The following is a 17,187-nucleotide window of genomic DNA, read 5'->3' as shown; positions in this document are numbered from 1 at the left end:
GGAATATTTCTTTTTTTTTTCTCCATTAATTTATCTATTTACTCAAGTTACATCCTATCCCAATCATAGCCCCCCTCCTCTCAGTCCCTAGTTGACTCTGTAGGCCTTCTTGTGGAGTCCCTGTCCCCTCCAGGTCCCTCAATCCTTCCCCTAGCTCTTCTACGAGACTCCCCAGCCTCCATCTAATGTTTGGCTGTGGGTCTTTGGATCTGTTTCGGTGGCTGCTGCATGGAGCCTCTTGGAGAACAGTCATGCCAGGCTCCTGTCTGCAAGCATAATAGAGTATCGTTAACAGTGTCAAGGTTTGGTGTGCCCATGCAATGGGTCTCAAGTAGGGCCAGTCACTGGTTGGCTGTCCCCCCAGTCTCTGTTCTTTGTCCCTGCACTTCTTGTAGGCAGGAAACATTTGGGGTAAAAGGTTTTATGGGTGGGTTGGTATTCTAATCCTTCTACTGAGAGTCTACCTGGCTATAGGAAGTGGCCACTTCGGGCTCCGTATGCCCTACTGCTAGGAGTCTCAGCTAAAGTCACCCTGATAGACTCCCTGAAGCCTCCCCCATCCCAGGTCTGTCGTGTCCTAGAGATGCTCCCACTCCCCACTGTGTTGATTCTGTTCGCTCTCCCGACCCTTTCTCCCTACTCTCCCTATTCCTGACCCCCGATCCCCCTCCCAAACAGTTTTCATAAGCCAAGTATTTTTGAAGCAGCCATTTTACTGCTCCAAGTTTAAAACTGATTCATTATTCTCTTTTGATTCTTTTGGTTTTTTTTTCTCTTTTGATTCTTGAAATAATACTGATGAAATAATCTTTCATGTTGTGACACAATGTGTGGATGCCAATGCCGGAGGCCACATGTAGAGGCCAGAGGAAACCTCCAGCCACTTCCCACATTATTGCTTTGAGAGAGGCTCTCTGCTGTTTGGGTTAGGCTGTTTGTCCAGTGAGTTCCCGGAATTTGCATGTTTCTGCCTCTCAGTGCTGGGTTAGCAGCATGTGTAACCATGCCGGCCTCTTTCACTTACTCCCGTATTTACCTAGCAAGTGTTCTTACTCACTGGACTAGCCCTACCCTGAGTCCTCTTTTAACAATCAGAGACATTCTCTCAAGTAACTCAGGCTGGCCATCAACTTGTTTTATAGTTTGAACTCCTGATCCTCCTGCCTCTACCCCTGGAGTGCTGGGATCACAGCTTGCACAACTATACCCCTCCCTGCCCCCGACCGTTTTGATCTTTATAATTACTGATCCTGGCGAGCTGGCAACACAAAGAGGAAATGGTTGCCTGAAGCAGTGGAAGGCAGCAATGCCCCGAAGATGACATAGTAGCTAAACTGTTCCAGAGCAGGACAGCTCAGGATAGGGAGAAAGGAGTCCTGTAAAGAGCTAAAGACGAGAATTCCAAGGAGTTGTCAAACTTCTATGGCTGCAGGGCTGTGATGGCTCCAAACCCAGAGCCCTTTCTGGACAGGCAGCCCCAGTAGGAACTGCCTGCTGCTCCCTTACGCTGCTGTTCTGTTGGAAGTAGAGGGTTACGACAGTTGCATAATGCCGGTGTTTGCTGGTGGTTAAAGTCCGGAGCAATAAGCCTCCTCCCTGAGTGCCTAGTCCTGTCTCTGGCTTCTAAAGCATGATGCAATAGGCCCCCAAGTATCACAGTTTGGAGCTATGAGCCTCTCAGTCCTTACGTCCAGCCCACAGGCTGTCCAGACCCACGGCCTTGGGGGCACCAAAGTCAGAAAAGCCTCTCTGCTTGTCTCACAGGTTTTTGTTTGTTTGAGACAGGATCTCCCTACTGTAGTTCAGGCTGTCCTGGAACTTGCTGTGGGTAGACCAAGGTGCTTGGAATTCACCTCCTTCTGCTTCTGCCTCCTGACTGCTGGGATTAAAGGCATGCACCTACATGTGTGGGCTCTCAGGATTTCTTTCTACCCAGGTAAAGGTAAAGGACCCCAGACAGTTCCGATTGATAATGCTGTCGTTGGGGTTACTCTTATAAAGCCACAAGTAACCCAAAAAACAACCAGGACGTTCATAAAAGTACACTTTCGAATTGGATATCTACCCCATGCTGTGCTAAAAAGACACCTAGTAATTTCCCTTCCCAATTACAAGCTTTGGATAATTTTTTTTTCTGGCATCACCTGTGTGTGTGTGTGTGTTTTAAAGTATACATACATATTTATTTCGCAGAAGGGCATGGGGAGTGGAAGTTAAAGTTGTTTTAAAAATCTCTTGAATGGTGGATTTGTGGAAATAATGACCTGTGAGAGTTCATGGAGAGCTGGTTTTACCAAAAGTTGTCCAAACACCCAGAGACATGTTTACACTCACTTGATCCATCTCTCATTTCCCAAAGCAGGCTTCTCTCTTTGTTGGACAAAAATAATCTTCAAGAAAGCTAGATACAAGAAACTAGGAAGTTTATTTTTAACGGCTTTTTCCTAAGGCAGCCCAAGTTCAGCCCTTATATGGGTGTATTTGCCTATAGTTGAGGTAGGGTTAGTTTACTGGTGAGGAAGCAAGTAAGAGTACCTGCCGAGTGGGGAGGCCCCCTGCACTTGGACAGCCCCCTCTCCCCCAAACGGATCTCACTTCTTCAGCCTCCCTCAACCCCAATTTCCAACTCCTGTGTTAACTCTCTGCCTCCCAGCCTCCCACTCCAGTCCACCCAAAGCATAGATCTAAGCGACATTCCCAGTTTCTCCTTAATTTAATATTTTCCTCTCTCCAACAGTGCACTAATCTTAAGATACGGTGAACTCTGTTCCCGAACACTCAATTTCTGCTTCTCTCCAAACCTCCGAGGATCACGTGCCTCACACCCTTTCCGGGATTCCCTCGCGTCCGATGCTAACCCTACTCTCAGAACAGTCCTATGCCATATAGTCATTCCTCTAACCCTTTATCCCCACCCCAAAAACGTTCCCACAGTTTCTAGAATACAAAGTGTCCCTTCATCCATGTCTTTCGCACTTGTCTCTCCCTTTTCGATTCCTAACGTGCTAAGGAGGTTGTTATCCATCAAGCAACTGGAACTTTTGTCGCATGTTCCAGCATGTGCACCCCGGGTGGATTGTCGCACGACTTATCTCTCTCTCCTCTCTTTCTCTCCGTGAGGAGCCACCACATCCCAGCTCTCTGACCCGGTCAGCCAGAGACCCTCTCCTGTGGCTCTTGCGCTTCTCTGCTCTCCCCACGGGTTCCACAAGTCACACTTGCACTGCGATGTTTCCCCCCAGCACAGTTCGTTTTCTCCCCGTGGCGCGGCTCCCGAGCAGCCGCTACACCAGGCGCACCCAGTCCGGGGCCCCGGGACCCGGTTGCCCTCCCGGACCCGCGCTACGAGGCCGGAAGCCTCTGCGCCGCCCCTTCCCCGCGCCGCTGGCCTTATCTCCGCGCACAGGGGCCTCTGGGGAGTGGCGGGCACCCAGAGGAAGCGGGCGGCATGGGCCAGGGGCCCCGGGGCACGCGCCGCTCGCCAGGCTGCGGGTTGCAGCGGCTGCTGTGGCTCCTGTTGCTGCTCAGCCTGGCCCGCGGCGCCAGCGGAGAGCCGGGCACGGATGGTGAGTGCGGGACACCGGGCGCGCGGGACGCTTCCCAGGTCTGGAGGCTCAGAGTCGGGGCGTGGAAGGATCATGGAGGCGGAGCGGCGAGGAGCACGCCAGGCTGCCCCCTGGGGACGGTGGGGTGTGTAGTGGAGGCAGCCCTGCTCCGACTCACGTCTCCCGGGGTGGGTGGGGTGAGGTGGGGATTGGACTCGGGTGGGGGCCTCGGGGGCCGGCGCGCCGCGTGGAGAGAGGGCAAGCGGGTGGTTCTAAAGCTTCCAGTCGCCGTGGCTTTTGCAGGACAAATTTTTGACCTGTAGCCGCTCCCTGCCCCCCTTTCCATATTTTTTACCTCCAGGAAGAACTAAATAATGTTAAGAATATGAAGAAATATAAGGAAGTTTATAGGAAGAGTTTATCCTTTAGTTCATTTATCTATTCATTAGTCTGTTTATCCATGCATCTCTGTGTGTATCCATCCATCCATCCATCCATCCATCCATCCATCCATCCATCCATCCATCCATCCATAGAAAGTCATTTAATATCTTCCCTGGGTCAGATGTAACCTTGCAGTGTTGGTGTTCTAGCGGGAGATAGTCCCAAGAAGATAGACAAGCAAATAGTCCGTCTTTCAGACAAATTGGAAAACGCAACACTGAGCGTGGTGGGATTTACCTGACACGGAGGATTCAAACAGGAAAGTGAGAAGTCTGCCCACATAGCGGAATGGTGTCAAGTGCTCTGAGAAGGTGTGCTGGTCAGAAGAGGAACAACTATGTTTTACTGGGCAGCCATATGCATGAGTCAAGCTGAGCCTAGGGGACTGGTGATACTTGGATTTAGGAAAAGAGCGGAAAGGTATCCCATCCCATAGAGGAGGAGACTGACTGTTCTTTAGCAGTGTGGGTGAAAGTGAATCCAACTTGTGAAATAGGCTGATAGGTTGCTCCATCCAGAGTAGCCTGAGCTACATAGTGAGTTCCAGAGTAGTTTAAACTATGGAGTGAAACACTGTGAACAAACAAACAAAACAAAAAAACCCAAGAAAACAACGGATGAATTTCAGACAGGGGATAGCATGAGGATAGCATGGGAATACAGAAGGGGCTAGAGATGGGAAAACAGACTGGATTATGCAAGAGGGAGTCAGTCTCATCCTGACTGGCAGAGCATGGTGTTTGGGTATAACTGTTCCTTTGTGGTGAGAAGCCACCAGAAGTCATTGTAGGACACCGTGAGGGAGTGATGTCAAACAGTATATATAAGGACACCCGGTCTCTCACTGGCATGTCCTTAATAAAGCCAAGCACTGAGCTCCAGAGTTGTGGTGTTCATGCCTTAATCCTAGAACTTGGGACACGAGGTGGGAGAATTGCCAAGGGTCTGGGATCTGCCTGGACCACAGAGTGAGATGTCTCAAAAGTATATGTAAAACCAGACAGGCTCTAGAAGTGGAAAAGAAACGAGATGAGTGGACTTGGTGGAGCAGATTCCTGTCCTCCAAAATTCTCTTATCCTGTGACTTGGTTGTTGTTTGGTTTTGTTTGTTTGTTTTGTTTTTGTTTTCTGAGACAAGGTTTCTCTGTGTAGCCTTGGCTCTCCTGGAACTTTCTCTGTAGACCAGGATGAACTTGTACTCAGAAACCTCCCTGGCTCTGCCTCCCGAGTGCTGGGATTACTGGTTGCCTAGTGAATTTCACCATTACTTTGGGATTTGATGTCTCAGCTTTCTAGAATGGCTCCCCTTCACCTCCAACATCTGGTACTCCAGTAGGCGTTCTTCCTTTCCCATTGGGTCTCTGTCTTAGGGTTTCTATTGTTATTATAAGACAGCACAGCCAGAAATAATTTGGGGAGGAAAGAGTTTATTTTAGCTTACAATTCTCAGGTCACAGTCCATCCCGAGAAAGGTCAAGGCAGAGAAACTCAAGGCAGGAACATGAGGCAGGAACTGAAGCAGAAGCCATGGAGGAGTGCTGCTTACTGACTTGCTCTCCATGGCTTGCTCAGCCTGCTTTCTTGTAACACCCAAGACTACCAGCCCAGGGGTAGACCATCCACAGTGAGCTTGACCTCCTACACCAACCTTCAATCAAGAAAATGCACCACGGGCTTGCTACAGGTCTACCTAGTTTGAACATTTTCTCACTTAAAGTTCCCTTTTCCAAAATGACACTAACTTGTGTCAAGTTGACATAAAACTAGCCAACACTGTCTCCTCTAACAGTGTGAATAAAAACCTGTAGCTAATTGAAAACCGTTTTAGGATCTGTGTAAGGACTCTAGCCTGGGAAAGTGTCAAGCGTGGTCCATTGGATTATTGGTCAAAGACGACAGAACATGACTGGCAGGCGCTCTACCTACACTTTCTTTCTTAGAAGTTTTTGGTGCTGTGGATTGAACCCAGGCTCTTGCACCTAAGCATGAACTTCGCCACTGAGACACACCTCCAGGCTACCTGGAAAGTGTGACGTGTTTTGGGGAAGTGAAGTTAGGGCTGCCTTGTTGAGCACCTCTCCTTGGGTAGATGGTTTCCTACAGACTTAGAGAGAATCTAACTCTACAAAAACACTTCTTTCTCAAGGGTAGAGGATGTGGGGGTGAACTGATCCTCCTGCCCCAGCCTTAGATGCTGGTAATTATAGGCATGTTCTACCATGCCCAGTTCAAGGATGGGATCGTGGGGCAGAGCTAAGTTAGACCGTAGATGCCAGGCCAGATGGGTAACACTCCTGGGCTAGTGTGGCGCCAAGAAAACCAGGGTTGGAACTTACCGTATGATGAGAGAAAGCCTTTGGACTTGGTGACTCTGGCTGATGATACAGGATTGCTCTGACAAGTTAGAGGGAAAAGGAGGGTGTTCTTCAGTTGGGCTGGCCAGGTCGGAGTAGGTTTTGGGGAGGAGTAAGTCCCATCTACTCACATGTTAGACCAGCAGGCATTATTCAGCAGGGAGAGGTGGAAATACAAGAATGGACACGATATTTAATTGAGCCCTTGTAAAGCTGGGCCTCGGGTGGGAGAAGTTAATCCTGGAAAGGGAAGACCAAGAAACTGCCGTTTCCTCATGCTCCAGAGACCTTCCTGAGGAGTGCTGGTCAGATTTCAGAACCATGCTGGCTGCTCTCAGTGGAGTCCACGGGGCACCACTTCTCCATTGCCCACTTGTGCGTGTTGTGACTTTGTTATTACGAATGTGACATGAGAATAAACAGGGACCACCCAAATAGGAACAAGCCAACTCCTGGCTGTAGCAAAGGAGTAAGCTGTCATCACCTGAATTTGGGGTGGGGTGACTTTAGAGCTGGCTTCGGGGGTGGGAGAGCCTTGATGGTACATGTAAGGGAGGGCTTTAGGGATGACCAGCCTGGGAAGCTGCTGGCTATTTACTAGCTAGCTATCTTGTATGATGGTTTAGGGGCTTACTTGCCTTTCTCTGGTTGGTCTGGTTGTGTGTATGTATGTGTCTATGTTTGTGTTTCTCTCAGTGTGTATGTGTGTGTTATTTGTGTTGTGTGTATATGTATGTGTTGTATGTCTGTGTGTCTGTGTATGCATGTGGGGTGTGTGTGTGCGTATGTATGTGGGGTGTGTGTGTTTTGTGTGTGTGTGTGTGTGTACTTTTTTCCTGGGACAGGATTTTTCAGTGTAGCCACAGTTGGATCAAACTCCTAATTCTCCTGCCGGGTGCTAGATTGCAGGTGTGTGCTGCATTCCCACCCTCCCTGTCACCCCTGTAGATTCTCTCACTAACCTGTGCTGAGTTAATTGCTGGAAAATGTTTGGGAGGCATGAGCCGAAGCTTGAGTGTGAGGGAAGTGGGGAAGTTTAAACTGAGGAGCAGAAGGGTGTTGGTGAGTGGGTGGGGTGCCTGGCCCCAGGGATTCATGAGGTTGGTAATGGGTGTGGAAAGGCCAAACCAGTCAGTCCTGTTCTCAACCTTTCTGTGGCTTTCCTCTGAGTCTGGGAGCGGCTGTGGGACTTGTTGGCTCAGGCCTGGCTGGGTTCAGGGAGGCCAGGAGAAGGACAGAAACAGTGGATCATGGTGGAGGAAGGATGGATAGAGCTGGGCAAAGCCCACTGTGTGAAATGTTTCATCGGTGTGGTTCGCACTGTCTTCATTAGAGAGAGAGAGAGAGAGAGAGAGAGAGAGAGAGAGAGAGAGAGAGAGAGAGAGAGCAGGTGGCCTGGTGGACATGAGGAAGGAGAGGTGGAGAGAGCGGCTGGAAGGAGAGGTGGAGAGAGCGGCTTTAGAGTGATGGAAAGTTGCTGAAGGTGCAGAGTGGGAGGAGACTTAAAGAAGGATGTCCGCTGTGCCTTGTCTTCCGCCCCTGGGAACTTGACCCTGTGCACATTCATGTTCCTCTGGTCAAACCTAAGATGAGCTCCCTGGCGTCTACTGCTGTCGCTAACAAGCTGTCTGTTGGATTTACAGAACAGTGTACCGGTCTGGGGCGTACCTCAGTGTGGTTGAGTGCTTGCCTAGCATTTGGGAGGTCCTTGGTTCCCTCCCCAACAGCACCAAAAATAAAAAAAAAATCAAAAGTTCACAGCCTACTGGAGAAGGTGTCAGGGGTGAGGCAGGCAGTGTCAGAGAAGAACAGAATGGCTGAAGTAGGTGACTGCTGGTCGTGAGCTTTAGTGTGGGCCTCAAATCGATCCCTGCTTAGCTATGGACTCAGAGTTGGGGTTGGGACTTAATATGGATTAGTTAGGGTCTGGAGGACAGGTGTGCGGTCCACTGTGGATTAATCTCAGTCAGACAAGAAAGTGAGTGGGAGATAGCCAAAAGAAACCAAGGCTCCTGGAAACATTTTACACAAGGAAAAGCATAGAGTTCCGAATGGCCAGAGTTAGCTGTGGGCACAGGCTTCAGAGTGCCTATAATGACCTCTTGACTTGGGAGACAGTGACTTCTGTCTTGGATGTGTCTAAAACAGAAGCTACAGCCAGGGGGAAGACCACAGTAACACTGGACTATAGGAGGGCTCTCGCTCTTGTTTTTCGGTCATGGATGATAGGAGAGAATATGATATTTCTTGGGTTTGGGATTCTATCTCTAGCATTTGATGTAGTTTCTTAGAAACAGTACAGTTTGGTGTAGTAGTCTATACTTGATTCTAGATATTTCTCCCTCTCTGAGTTTTGGACTCTATTGGGCATCCTGCTTGGTTATTTAATATATTTCCATATCTCCATAAGTTTGGGGAAGAGAATCTCAAGGGAGTTGTACAGCAAGTTTGTCAGGCTCGTCTGGTCCTCCTGACATGGATGGAGTTAGGTGAGGACAGATGTTAGGTTCGACAAATTCTTTTGCATCCTTGATGTGAGCAGGTCTCTTCATCTTCCAGGCACCTCTCAGGTGTGTTAAAGGCGCTGCTGTGCCGGGTGGTTTTTGTCAACTTGACATAAATCTAGACATATCTGGGAAGAGGGAATCTTGAGAAAATGCTTCCATAAGACTGGCCTGTAGGCAAGTCCGTTGGGCATTTCCTTGGTTAACGATTGACGTGTGAGGGCCCCACCCACTGTGGGCAGTGCCGTGCCTAAGCAGGTAGTCCTGAATGATGTGAGAAAATAGAAGCAAGCCACAAGGAGCAAGTCAGTAAGCAACATTCCTCCACGGCATCTGCCTCAGTTCCTGCCTTGTGTTCCTGTCCTGACTTCCCTGGATGATGATGTGATGAATCTTTCTGAGTTGCTTTTGGTCATGATGTGTTGTCATAGCAACAGACATCCTTACTAAGACAGCTGGTGTATTAAAGAGCAAGAGTGGGTCACTGGGACCAGGGTATAGATTTCTTGATGCAGGAAAAAACCAAGAGGGCTGAGAAGCACTGAGGATGGGCTTCAGCTTCCCAGTCAGGCTGTGCTAGAAGAGAGGGGGGAAGCCCTGGAATAAATGCATAGAGATTGTGTATATATAACTTAGATATTACGGTTTGCAGAATCTACCAGCCCATGACTAGGTAGGTGTCTGTTCCCGCAAAGGTTGTGGTTTGAATTTCTGCATCAAGCAGTCATCCACTGCTCTTCCCATTAGTATGATTCGTTGTCGACCGCCATCGGGGCTGGCTCCCGTTAATAGAAGTCAAGAGATTGTTACGGTGTCGAATGGGCACATTCTGATTGCTTTCCACATACTAACTCACTTACTCAGTAATCATCACAGAAACCAGGAGATGGGTTTGGTGTCCCCTTCATTATACAGACTTAGAGGAATCAGATGTGTAAAGATTATCAAGGTTAACCCAGCTAGCGTAAAGCTAGTGAACTCTACCCCCACCCCAGTTCATAACCACAGCTCTTCTAGAAATAATAGTATATACCAACATGGACATATTTGTGTGAATAATGCTTTAGAATACACTCAGCATTTGCATTTCTCAGCTCTTCCTCCTCTTATTCTTTTCCTCCTCCCCCTCCTCTTCCTCCTTCTCTCTCTCTCTCTCTCTCTCTCTCTCTCTCTTTTTTTTTTTTGGCTCTTTTTTTCCGGAGCTGGGGACTGAACCCAGGGCCTTGCGCTTCCTAGGTAAGCGCTCTACCACTGAGCTAAATCCCCAGCCCCCCTCCTTCTCTTTTGATACTTGGTTTTCTGTAGCACAGGCTGGTTTTGAACTCCAGATCCTCCTGCCTCCCTCTCCCGGGTGCTGGGGCTGCAGCACCAGCACCTGAAGATCGAGTACAGGGTTTCATGCATGCTAGGCAAGTAATCGATCAATTGAGCTGCCTGATATGGGTGCTGGGAAGCAAACCCCCCGTCCTTCGAAGAGCAGAAAATGTCCTTAATCTCTTCTCCAACCCTTGATTTCTCTCTTTCCAGTTCCCTTCACGTTGTAAGGGTAACATAGTATCAATATGGCAAGGTCTGAAGGAAGCTCGTCTTAGAATAGCAGCATCAGAAACTGCCAAAGGGGGTTGGGGATTTAGCTCAGTGGTAGAGCGCTTGCCTAGCAAGCGCAAGGCCCTGGGTTCGGTCCCCAACTCCGGAAAAAAAAGAAAAAAAAAAAAAAAAAAGAAAGAAACTGTCAAAGGAGCTGGCCTTGTTTTCCAATGCTGTGTGTTAATTAAAGCGTTAATCTACTAGGATGATTAAATATATTTGGAGGATACTTTCCTCTGCTCTGCAGTTTGCCAGTTACCTCTCTGATCTGGAGTCATTCTGACTTTTTTTTTTAAGCACACTGCATCTTGCATCAGCATTTATGAGGAGATTTGGGCCATTACTCCTTATAAAAATGTTCACGCAGAGGCGAGGTGGGGCTCAGTGGTGTAGCATGTGGCTAGCTTGTAGGAGGCCTGGTTTCCATCCCAAACAGCATCAGAAAGACAAAACAAGAATTGCGCCTGCATAAGACATGACTCTCCAGCTACCAGGGGCTCTTGTTTCTCCTTCTCTGCAAAGCGATTGCTATGTATTGGTCTCTTTTCCATCTGAAATATCGAGAACATCCTGTGTCTGCTGTCATCGTCTATTTTGAGATTTATACTTTAGGAGCTGGGGAGAGGGGATTCCTGGGGCTCAGCGGCCAGCCAGCCTAGCCTACTTGTTGAGATTCAAGGCAGTGAGAGATCCTGTACCAAAACCAAAACAAAATAAAATAAAACATGCAGACAAGGCCTGAGGAATGATACTGAGGTTGTCCTCCAGCGTTCACATATAGACGTGTGTACACACACACACACACACACACACACACACACACACACCCTCACACACAAATATAAAAAGATTTATATCTTCTAATTCTTCATTTAATTTTGTTTTGAGTTGTAAGGGGATTGGAAATACTTGAAACCCTCAGTGTTGACCCAGAAATCTTTCTTTTGTTTTTAAAAAGTATCTTTTTAAATTCTTAAAATTCTATCTTCTTTCTTGCTTCCAAATTTCTTTTGTTAAAAGTCCAGGTCTCTTCTGTGATTGCCTGATTTTTTTTTTAAGTTACTTTTTAAAAATACGAAAACATACCAAACTCACATTTTCCACAATGAGTTTTTATACCCGTCACCAAGAGGCTATTTGGTATCTTTGTCCAGAGAATGCTTTAGGAGAGTGCTGTGTAAGTGGGTTTCTTTTGAGGAAGCTACACATATAGGTTTTGCTTTGAAGTTTTATTCCATTATTCCATGAGAGTCAGATAATATGCCTCCTAACATTTTTATTTTTTAATTTTGCATTTTTTTGTGGTCCTGAGATATTTATAGATATTCCACAGTTAATTTGGTACCAGTAGCCATTAGTGATATGTGTTTGTTTCTATGTTATCTTTGATTTTATTTGTACTTATATTTTGGTTTTTTTTTTTTTTTTTGGTTCTTTTTTTCGGAGCTGGGGACCGAACCCAGGGCCCTGAGCTTCCTAGGCAAGCGCTCTACCACTGAGCTAAATCCCCAATCCCCCTTTTTTTTATATATATAACCTCATGTAGCCCAAACTGCTTCGAATATGTTGTCTTTTGTTAGTAAATGAAAAACAAAAGCAAGAAACATGATTCAGAGTATTTAGGAGTCTCCCTCCCGATTTCTGTTGGTCTCCTGCCTGGTGCAGCCTGAGGGTTAGGCTGCGTTATCTGGCTGCAGATGAGACCAAGAGCTGGATGAAATTCTATGCTGGGATGTTCTCTGTACGAGGAGGCTACTCCTGAAATTACAGAGACAAGGGCATGAAACTCAATATTCTGCACAGCCTTGAGTAGAAACTCTTGCTTGATCTTAGGTTATAATACCACCATTTTGGTAAATTTAGTTATTTCAAGAGTTTTAGTCTCAAATGTTTCTGTTGTTTATCTAGGAAATGGGGTCTGGTCATCCTGTCGGGAGGGACTTGGTGCTTATCTCCCTGACATCTTAAACACACTTTTTCCATAAAGGGAAAGAAGGGAGTAGGCAGATGTGTTCCTCTCTCACGAATTTGCTTTTAGAGCTGGAGCAGGTCACACTCTGGATTTATGTTATATGAGTGTTTTACCTGAGTGTACATCTATCCACCAAGTGTGTATGGTGCTCGTGGAGGCTGGGAGAGCGCGAGAGGGCGTTGGGTCCCTCGAGCCTGGAGTCACAGATGGTTGTGAACCACCATATGAGTGGTAGGAATCGCGAACATGGGTCCTGTGGGAAAGCAGTCCATGATAATACTGTGCAGTAAAAACACATTTGTTTTCACTAAAATCCTCATCCTTGCGTGGTTCATTGTAGTCTCAAGATGGTTAACCATAGAGTGACATGATTGTTATGGGAGTGTAGATGCTTTGTGGGAGATTGGACACCTTTTCTCGGAAGTGGGGAAGAGTTTAGAGAGAATGAGACATTCTGGCTAACTCTTGAAAATAAGAGTGGGTGCCAGACTGGTAGAGAAGCAGGCATGGGTACTCCGGGTCACCATGGTGAGGAGGAGGAGGATAGCAGCCCGTCTATTAGGAAAGTGTGGTTGTCCCTTTGCCTGGACGGTACCATGCAGTCAGAGTTTGGGAACATAAAGCCGGGGGGAGCGTGTGAGAGACAAACACTGAAGGGTGCTGAGTAACAGAGGAGTCTGCATTGTATTCTGTGGACAGTGAATCGTTATTGAAAGTCCTATGGATGAGATTTGAACCTGACCTGGTTTGTTTGGAATTGAAGTTTAGATTCTCTGTAACATGCATGTTGACTAAACATTTCTCGCCTTTAACTTCCTGTTTCTGAAACGTATGATTTCTGACTCAGACGTCTGTGCCACTTGCCATGAACACGCCACGTGCCAGCAAAAGGAAGGGAAGAGGATCTGTATTTGCAACTATGGGTTTTGGGGCAACGGGAGGACACGCTGTGTTGGTAAGTTTCCCTAGGGGGTTAAGCTGAGAATTTGAATAAAAACCAAAGGTTTTCCAGTTTTAGAGTCAGTGTCCATGTAAAGCAAACATTGTTATTTTGTTACATGTTTTTCTTGGTGGGTTTTTTTGCCAATTACAACAAAATCTCGGCCTTTTGTTTGATATAACCTTTTTTCCTGGTGTTTCTAAGGAAGGACCTCTCAGATTAGATGTTGATGATGTGAATTCTCTGGAAACTCCTTGACCTACGCAGTCTGTTTTATGTCCTGAGTTTAACTTAACAACAAAAGCAAATATTACATTTCTTCCTTGGGATGACTTCAAGGAAGACTTTTAAGATAATTTGAAGGTTGTTTAGACTAGATGCAGCTGACATTGTTTGTTTATTTCTCCTCATGATATCTATGCGGGGACAATCAGATAACGTTGACATTCAAGCACAGTTCGGAGAAAGTGTCACAGTCATAACAATTTAACTGTGATAAATGTAACAGTTACTTCTCAGTTTTCTCCTTGCTATAGGCTGTAAAAGTTTTGCCTTGTAGCTGTGGATAGACAGTGTCTATATCCATGCCTTCATGTTGATTTTCGTGTGAGTATGTGTGTGTTGCATGTATCTTATGAACACACATGTGGGTGGGAGGAGGGGCATGTGTAGAGGCCAGAGGAAGATGTTGGGTGTTCTTTCTCACTGTTTACCTGGACACAGGGTCTCCCATTGAACCCGGAGACTGCGATGCCTGGCTCTGCTCTATTCTTTGTTTTCCCCTCCCTCCCTCTCTCCCTCCCTCCCTCCCTCTTTCTCTCCCTCCCTCCCTCCCTTTTTTCCTTCTGTCCCTCCTTCCTTTTTTGTCCGAATAGGGTTTCCCTAGATAGCCCTGGCTGTCCTGGACCTTACTATGTAGAGCAGATTTGGCCTCAAACTCAGATACCCAATTGTCTCTGCCTCCTGAGTTTGAGGATTAAAGGCATGAGCCACCAGGCCCAGCCGTGTCTGGTTTTTCATCTGGCTGCTGGCAGGGTCTTTGGACTTAGGAGCGCATGCCTGTGTGTAGCAGATGTTTTTACCTGCTAAACCATCCCCCCAGTGCTTTGTCCTGGTGTACCTTTCCTTGTTTCCAATACTTAAAGAAAAATAACAATCCAATCTTGCATTCAAAGAGTTATAAAGGTTGGGCAAGCCACATTCCATTGCAGAAATAAAAGCTGTCCCTGTGGCCCACCTTTGTCCATTCCACATGCTGGACTTGCTTTGACCAGCCTCACTCCAGAGGGTCGTTCCTATTAGAAGCATGGCTGCTCTGTGGTCAGAGTCCTCTCCTACTCTTTCCCCAACAGTACCTGATCCTTTGCTAGCGATGAAAGCTGGCATTGAAGAGCCAGGCAGGTGTTCCTCTAAGGCAACGGTTCTCAGTCTGTGGGGTTTGACCCCTTTGGAGATCGACCAACCCTTTCACAGGAGTCACCTAAGACCGTTGAAAGCACAGCTATTTACACTATGAGTCACAACAGTAGAAAATTACAGTTATGAAGTAGCAGTGAAAATAATTTTAGAGTTGGGGGTCACCAAAGCATGATGAACTGTGCTAGACAGTTGCAGTGTTAGGAAGGCTGAGGGCCACTGCTCTGAGGAATTCCTCCTCTCCTGGTTGCTCACTGTGCTCTCTTTTGCCCTTAATTGTCTAAGCGGTAGACTCGTCTCTTAAGGGAGGAGAGGGCTTCAGACATTTGTGCAACTGTTCCATACTGGTCATTGCCTAGTCTAGCGCTCGGACTGTGCGTGTATGATGCAGGTTACTTGTGAGGTCACACATGTGCCAAGGGCCCCACAGAATGGCATTATGCCAAATGACCGAATTCTAGAACTTTTTGTAAATGTAAATATCCCACTTGAAACCTTCGGGGAGACACTAAATGTCTCCAGATGACACCAAATATACCTGTGTGTGTTTTGGGGTGGTGCTTGTTGGGTTTTGTTTTGTTTTTGAGACACGGTTTCTCTGTGTAGTCCAGACTGACCTGGAACTCACTATGTAGAGCATGCTGGCCTTGACTTCACGAAGATCTGCTTGCCTCTGCCTCCTGAGTGCTCACATTAAAGGCGTGCATGACCATGACCCACAACAGGTATATTTTATGGCTGCTTTCAAGGTCCACAAGCAAGAATGAGTTGTAAGGAGAATGTTTTCCAGCCCCTTCCAGAAGTCAGAGATGGAGGTTTAACTTCATTTCAACCTTCTGTCACTGTCTTTAATTAACGGCACTCAAGGCAGACTTCAGTCATCCGTGTTCTAGCTGTTCTACCCTAGAATGTGTGACCACCATTGTTACACAGGTCGCTGACAATGCGAGCGTTTCCTGTCTCTGTATGAACCCTGCGCTGAGGCTTCACTGCTAGTTCCTTTGTTAACAATTCTAATATTTTAGTTAAATAATTGGATATAAAATTCATCTCAGGGGCAGGAAAGATGGTTCAGTGGCTAAGAGCATGTGTTGCTTTTGTGGAGGACCTGAGTTTGGTTCGCAGCAGCTTTATTAGATGGTTCGAAACCACTTGTAATTTTAGTTCCAGGGGATCAGATGCCTCTGGCCTCCCAAGGGCACCTTCACTTACTGACACGAAGCTAGTCAACACAGCATATTAACATTAATTCTCTAATACTGGAAAGACCAAGAAAATGGCTGAATTGGATAATGAGATTATTCTAGGCTTGTTTCCCCTGGCTTAGAAAATTTATGTGCATGCATGATGCATGTTTGTGTATGTGCACACTTAGGACAGCATCCTGTGTTGCTTACAACTGTGTACTCCTGGCATACTGGCTGTCAGCTTCTGGGGACTCTCCTGTCTCCATCTCCTACCTCTCCGTAGGAGCGCTGGATTGCAGGTCCATGCCACCATATCCAGATTTATGTAGGTTGTGGGGATTTAGAATCATCTTACCCATTAAGACATCTCCCCGGTCTCTACATTTTTAGATTTTATTTTTACTACTTTTTTTAAAAATCTGTGTGCATGCACACATGTGTGTCAGGGTGTCACACTTGGAGGTCTTGAAGGCTAGAGGAAAACTCTTGGGAGTTGGTTCTCTCCCTCCCCATTTAAATGCTAGGGATAGAACTGACCAAACCTCTGGCAAGCACCTTTACTCTATGAACCACCTAGCTGACCTCCCAGTATTTTCTTTTAAAGGTGTTATTACTCTCATGGGACTGAACCTAGAGCCTTGTGGATACCAGGCCTAGCAGCTACCCACAGACTTACAGCTCCAACCCTTTATGAGTTTTTTCCTTAAATGTGAAAGAAATTAAAAAATAACCTACTGCCCTTTATGAAGTGAGATGGATTCTGAGAATGGAAGGTTACGCTCCTCTTGTGGTTTCGTATACACCAGGTATATGATTATGACTCCAGATCCTTCTGGCCTAGAAGCAGAGTGGTAGGAAAAGAGGCTGGAGAAACAATTAGATCAGCAAACTGTTGTCCCAGAGTAGAGGTCCCCAGGCCATAGTGAGGGAGGACTCTGGGTAAGAACACGAGGTGCGGATGGAAAGCTTTCCTGTGAGTTGTTTTCGTATATCCATCTGCAGACAAAGATGAATGCCAGTTTGGAGCCACCGTGATCTGTGGGAACCACACGTCCTGCCACAACACGCCTGGAGGGTTCTACTGCGTTTGCCACACAGGCTATCGGGCCACAAACAACAAGAAGATGTTCATTCCCAATGATGGCACTTTCTGTGCAGGTACCAAACGGGCTGCAGTGACAGCCACTTGGTGACGGTTACTCCAGGGGATGGGTGGAGGGTGGAATCATGGTGGAGAG

General features: G+C 47.0%; 1 protein-coding gene across 8 annotated transcripts in view; it reads left to right on the top strand.

Annotated features, from left to right (window-relative positions):
* Window positions 1–3,367: 3,367 nt before the first annotated feature.
* Susd1 (sushi domain containing 1) overlaps window positions 3,368–17,187 on the top strand; it is a 118,013-nt gene continuing 104,193 nt past the window's right edge. For 7 of the 8 annotated variants that reach the window (XR_015619461.1, XR_015619460.1, XR_015619459.1 and 4 more), the window contains exons 1-3: window positions 3,415–3,566; window positions 13,254–13,361; window positions 16,952–17,107. Coding sequence is in view for 5 of the 8 variants with exons in the window: in XM_087547964.1 (XP_087404090.1) it covers window positions 3,449–3,566; window positions 13,254–13,361; window positions 16,952–17,107 (382 nt within the window). In the remaining 3 variants the exon portion in view is untranslated. 8 annotated transcript variants of the gene reach the window in all.

This window comes from Rattus norvegicus, chromosome 5 (genome assembly GCF_021556685.1).
Source record: "Rattus norvegicus strain SHRSP/BbbUtx chromosome 5, alternate assembly SHRSP_T2T, whole genome shotgun sequence".
Lineage (NCBI taxonomy): Eukaryota > Metazoa > Chordata > Mammalia > Rodentia > Muridae > Rattus > Rattus norvegicus.
This window is presented reverse-complemented; position numbering and strand designations above follow the sequence as displayed.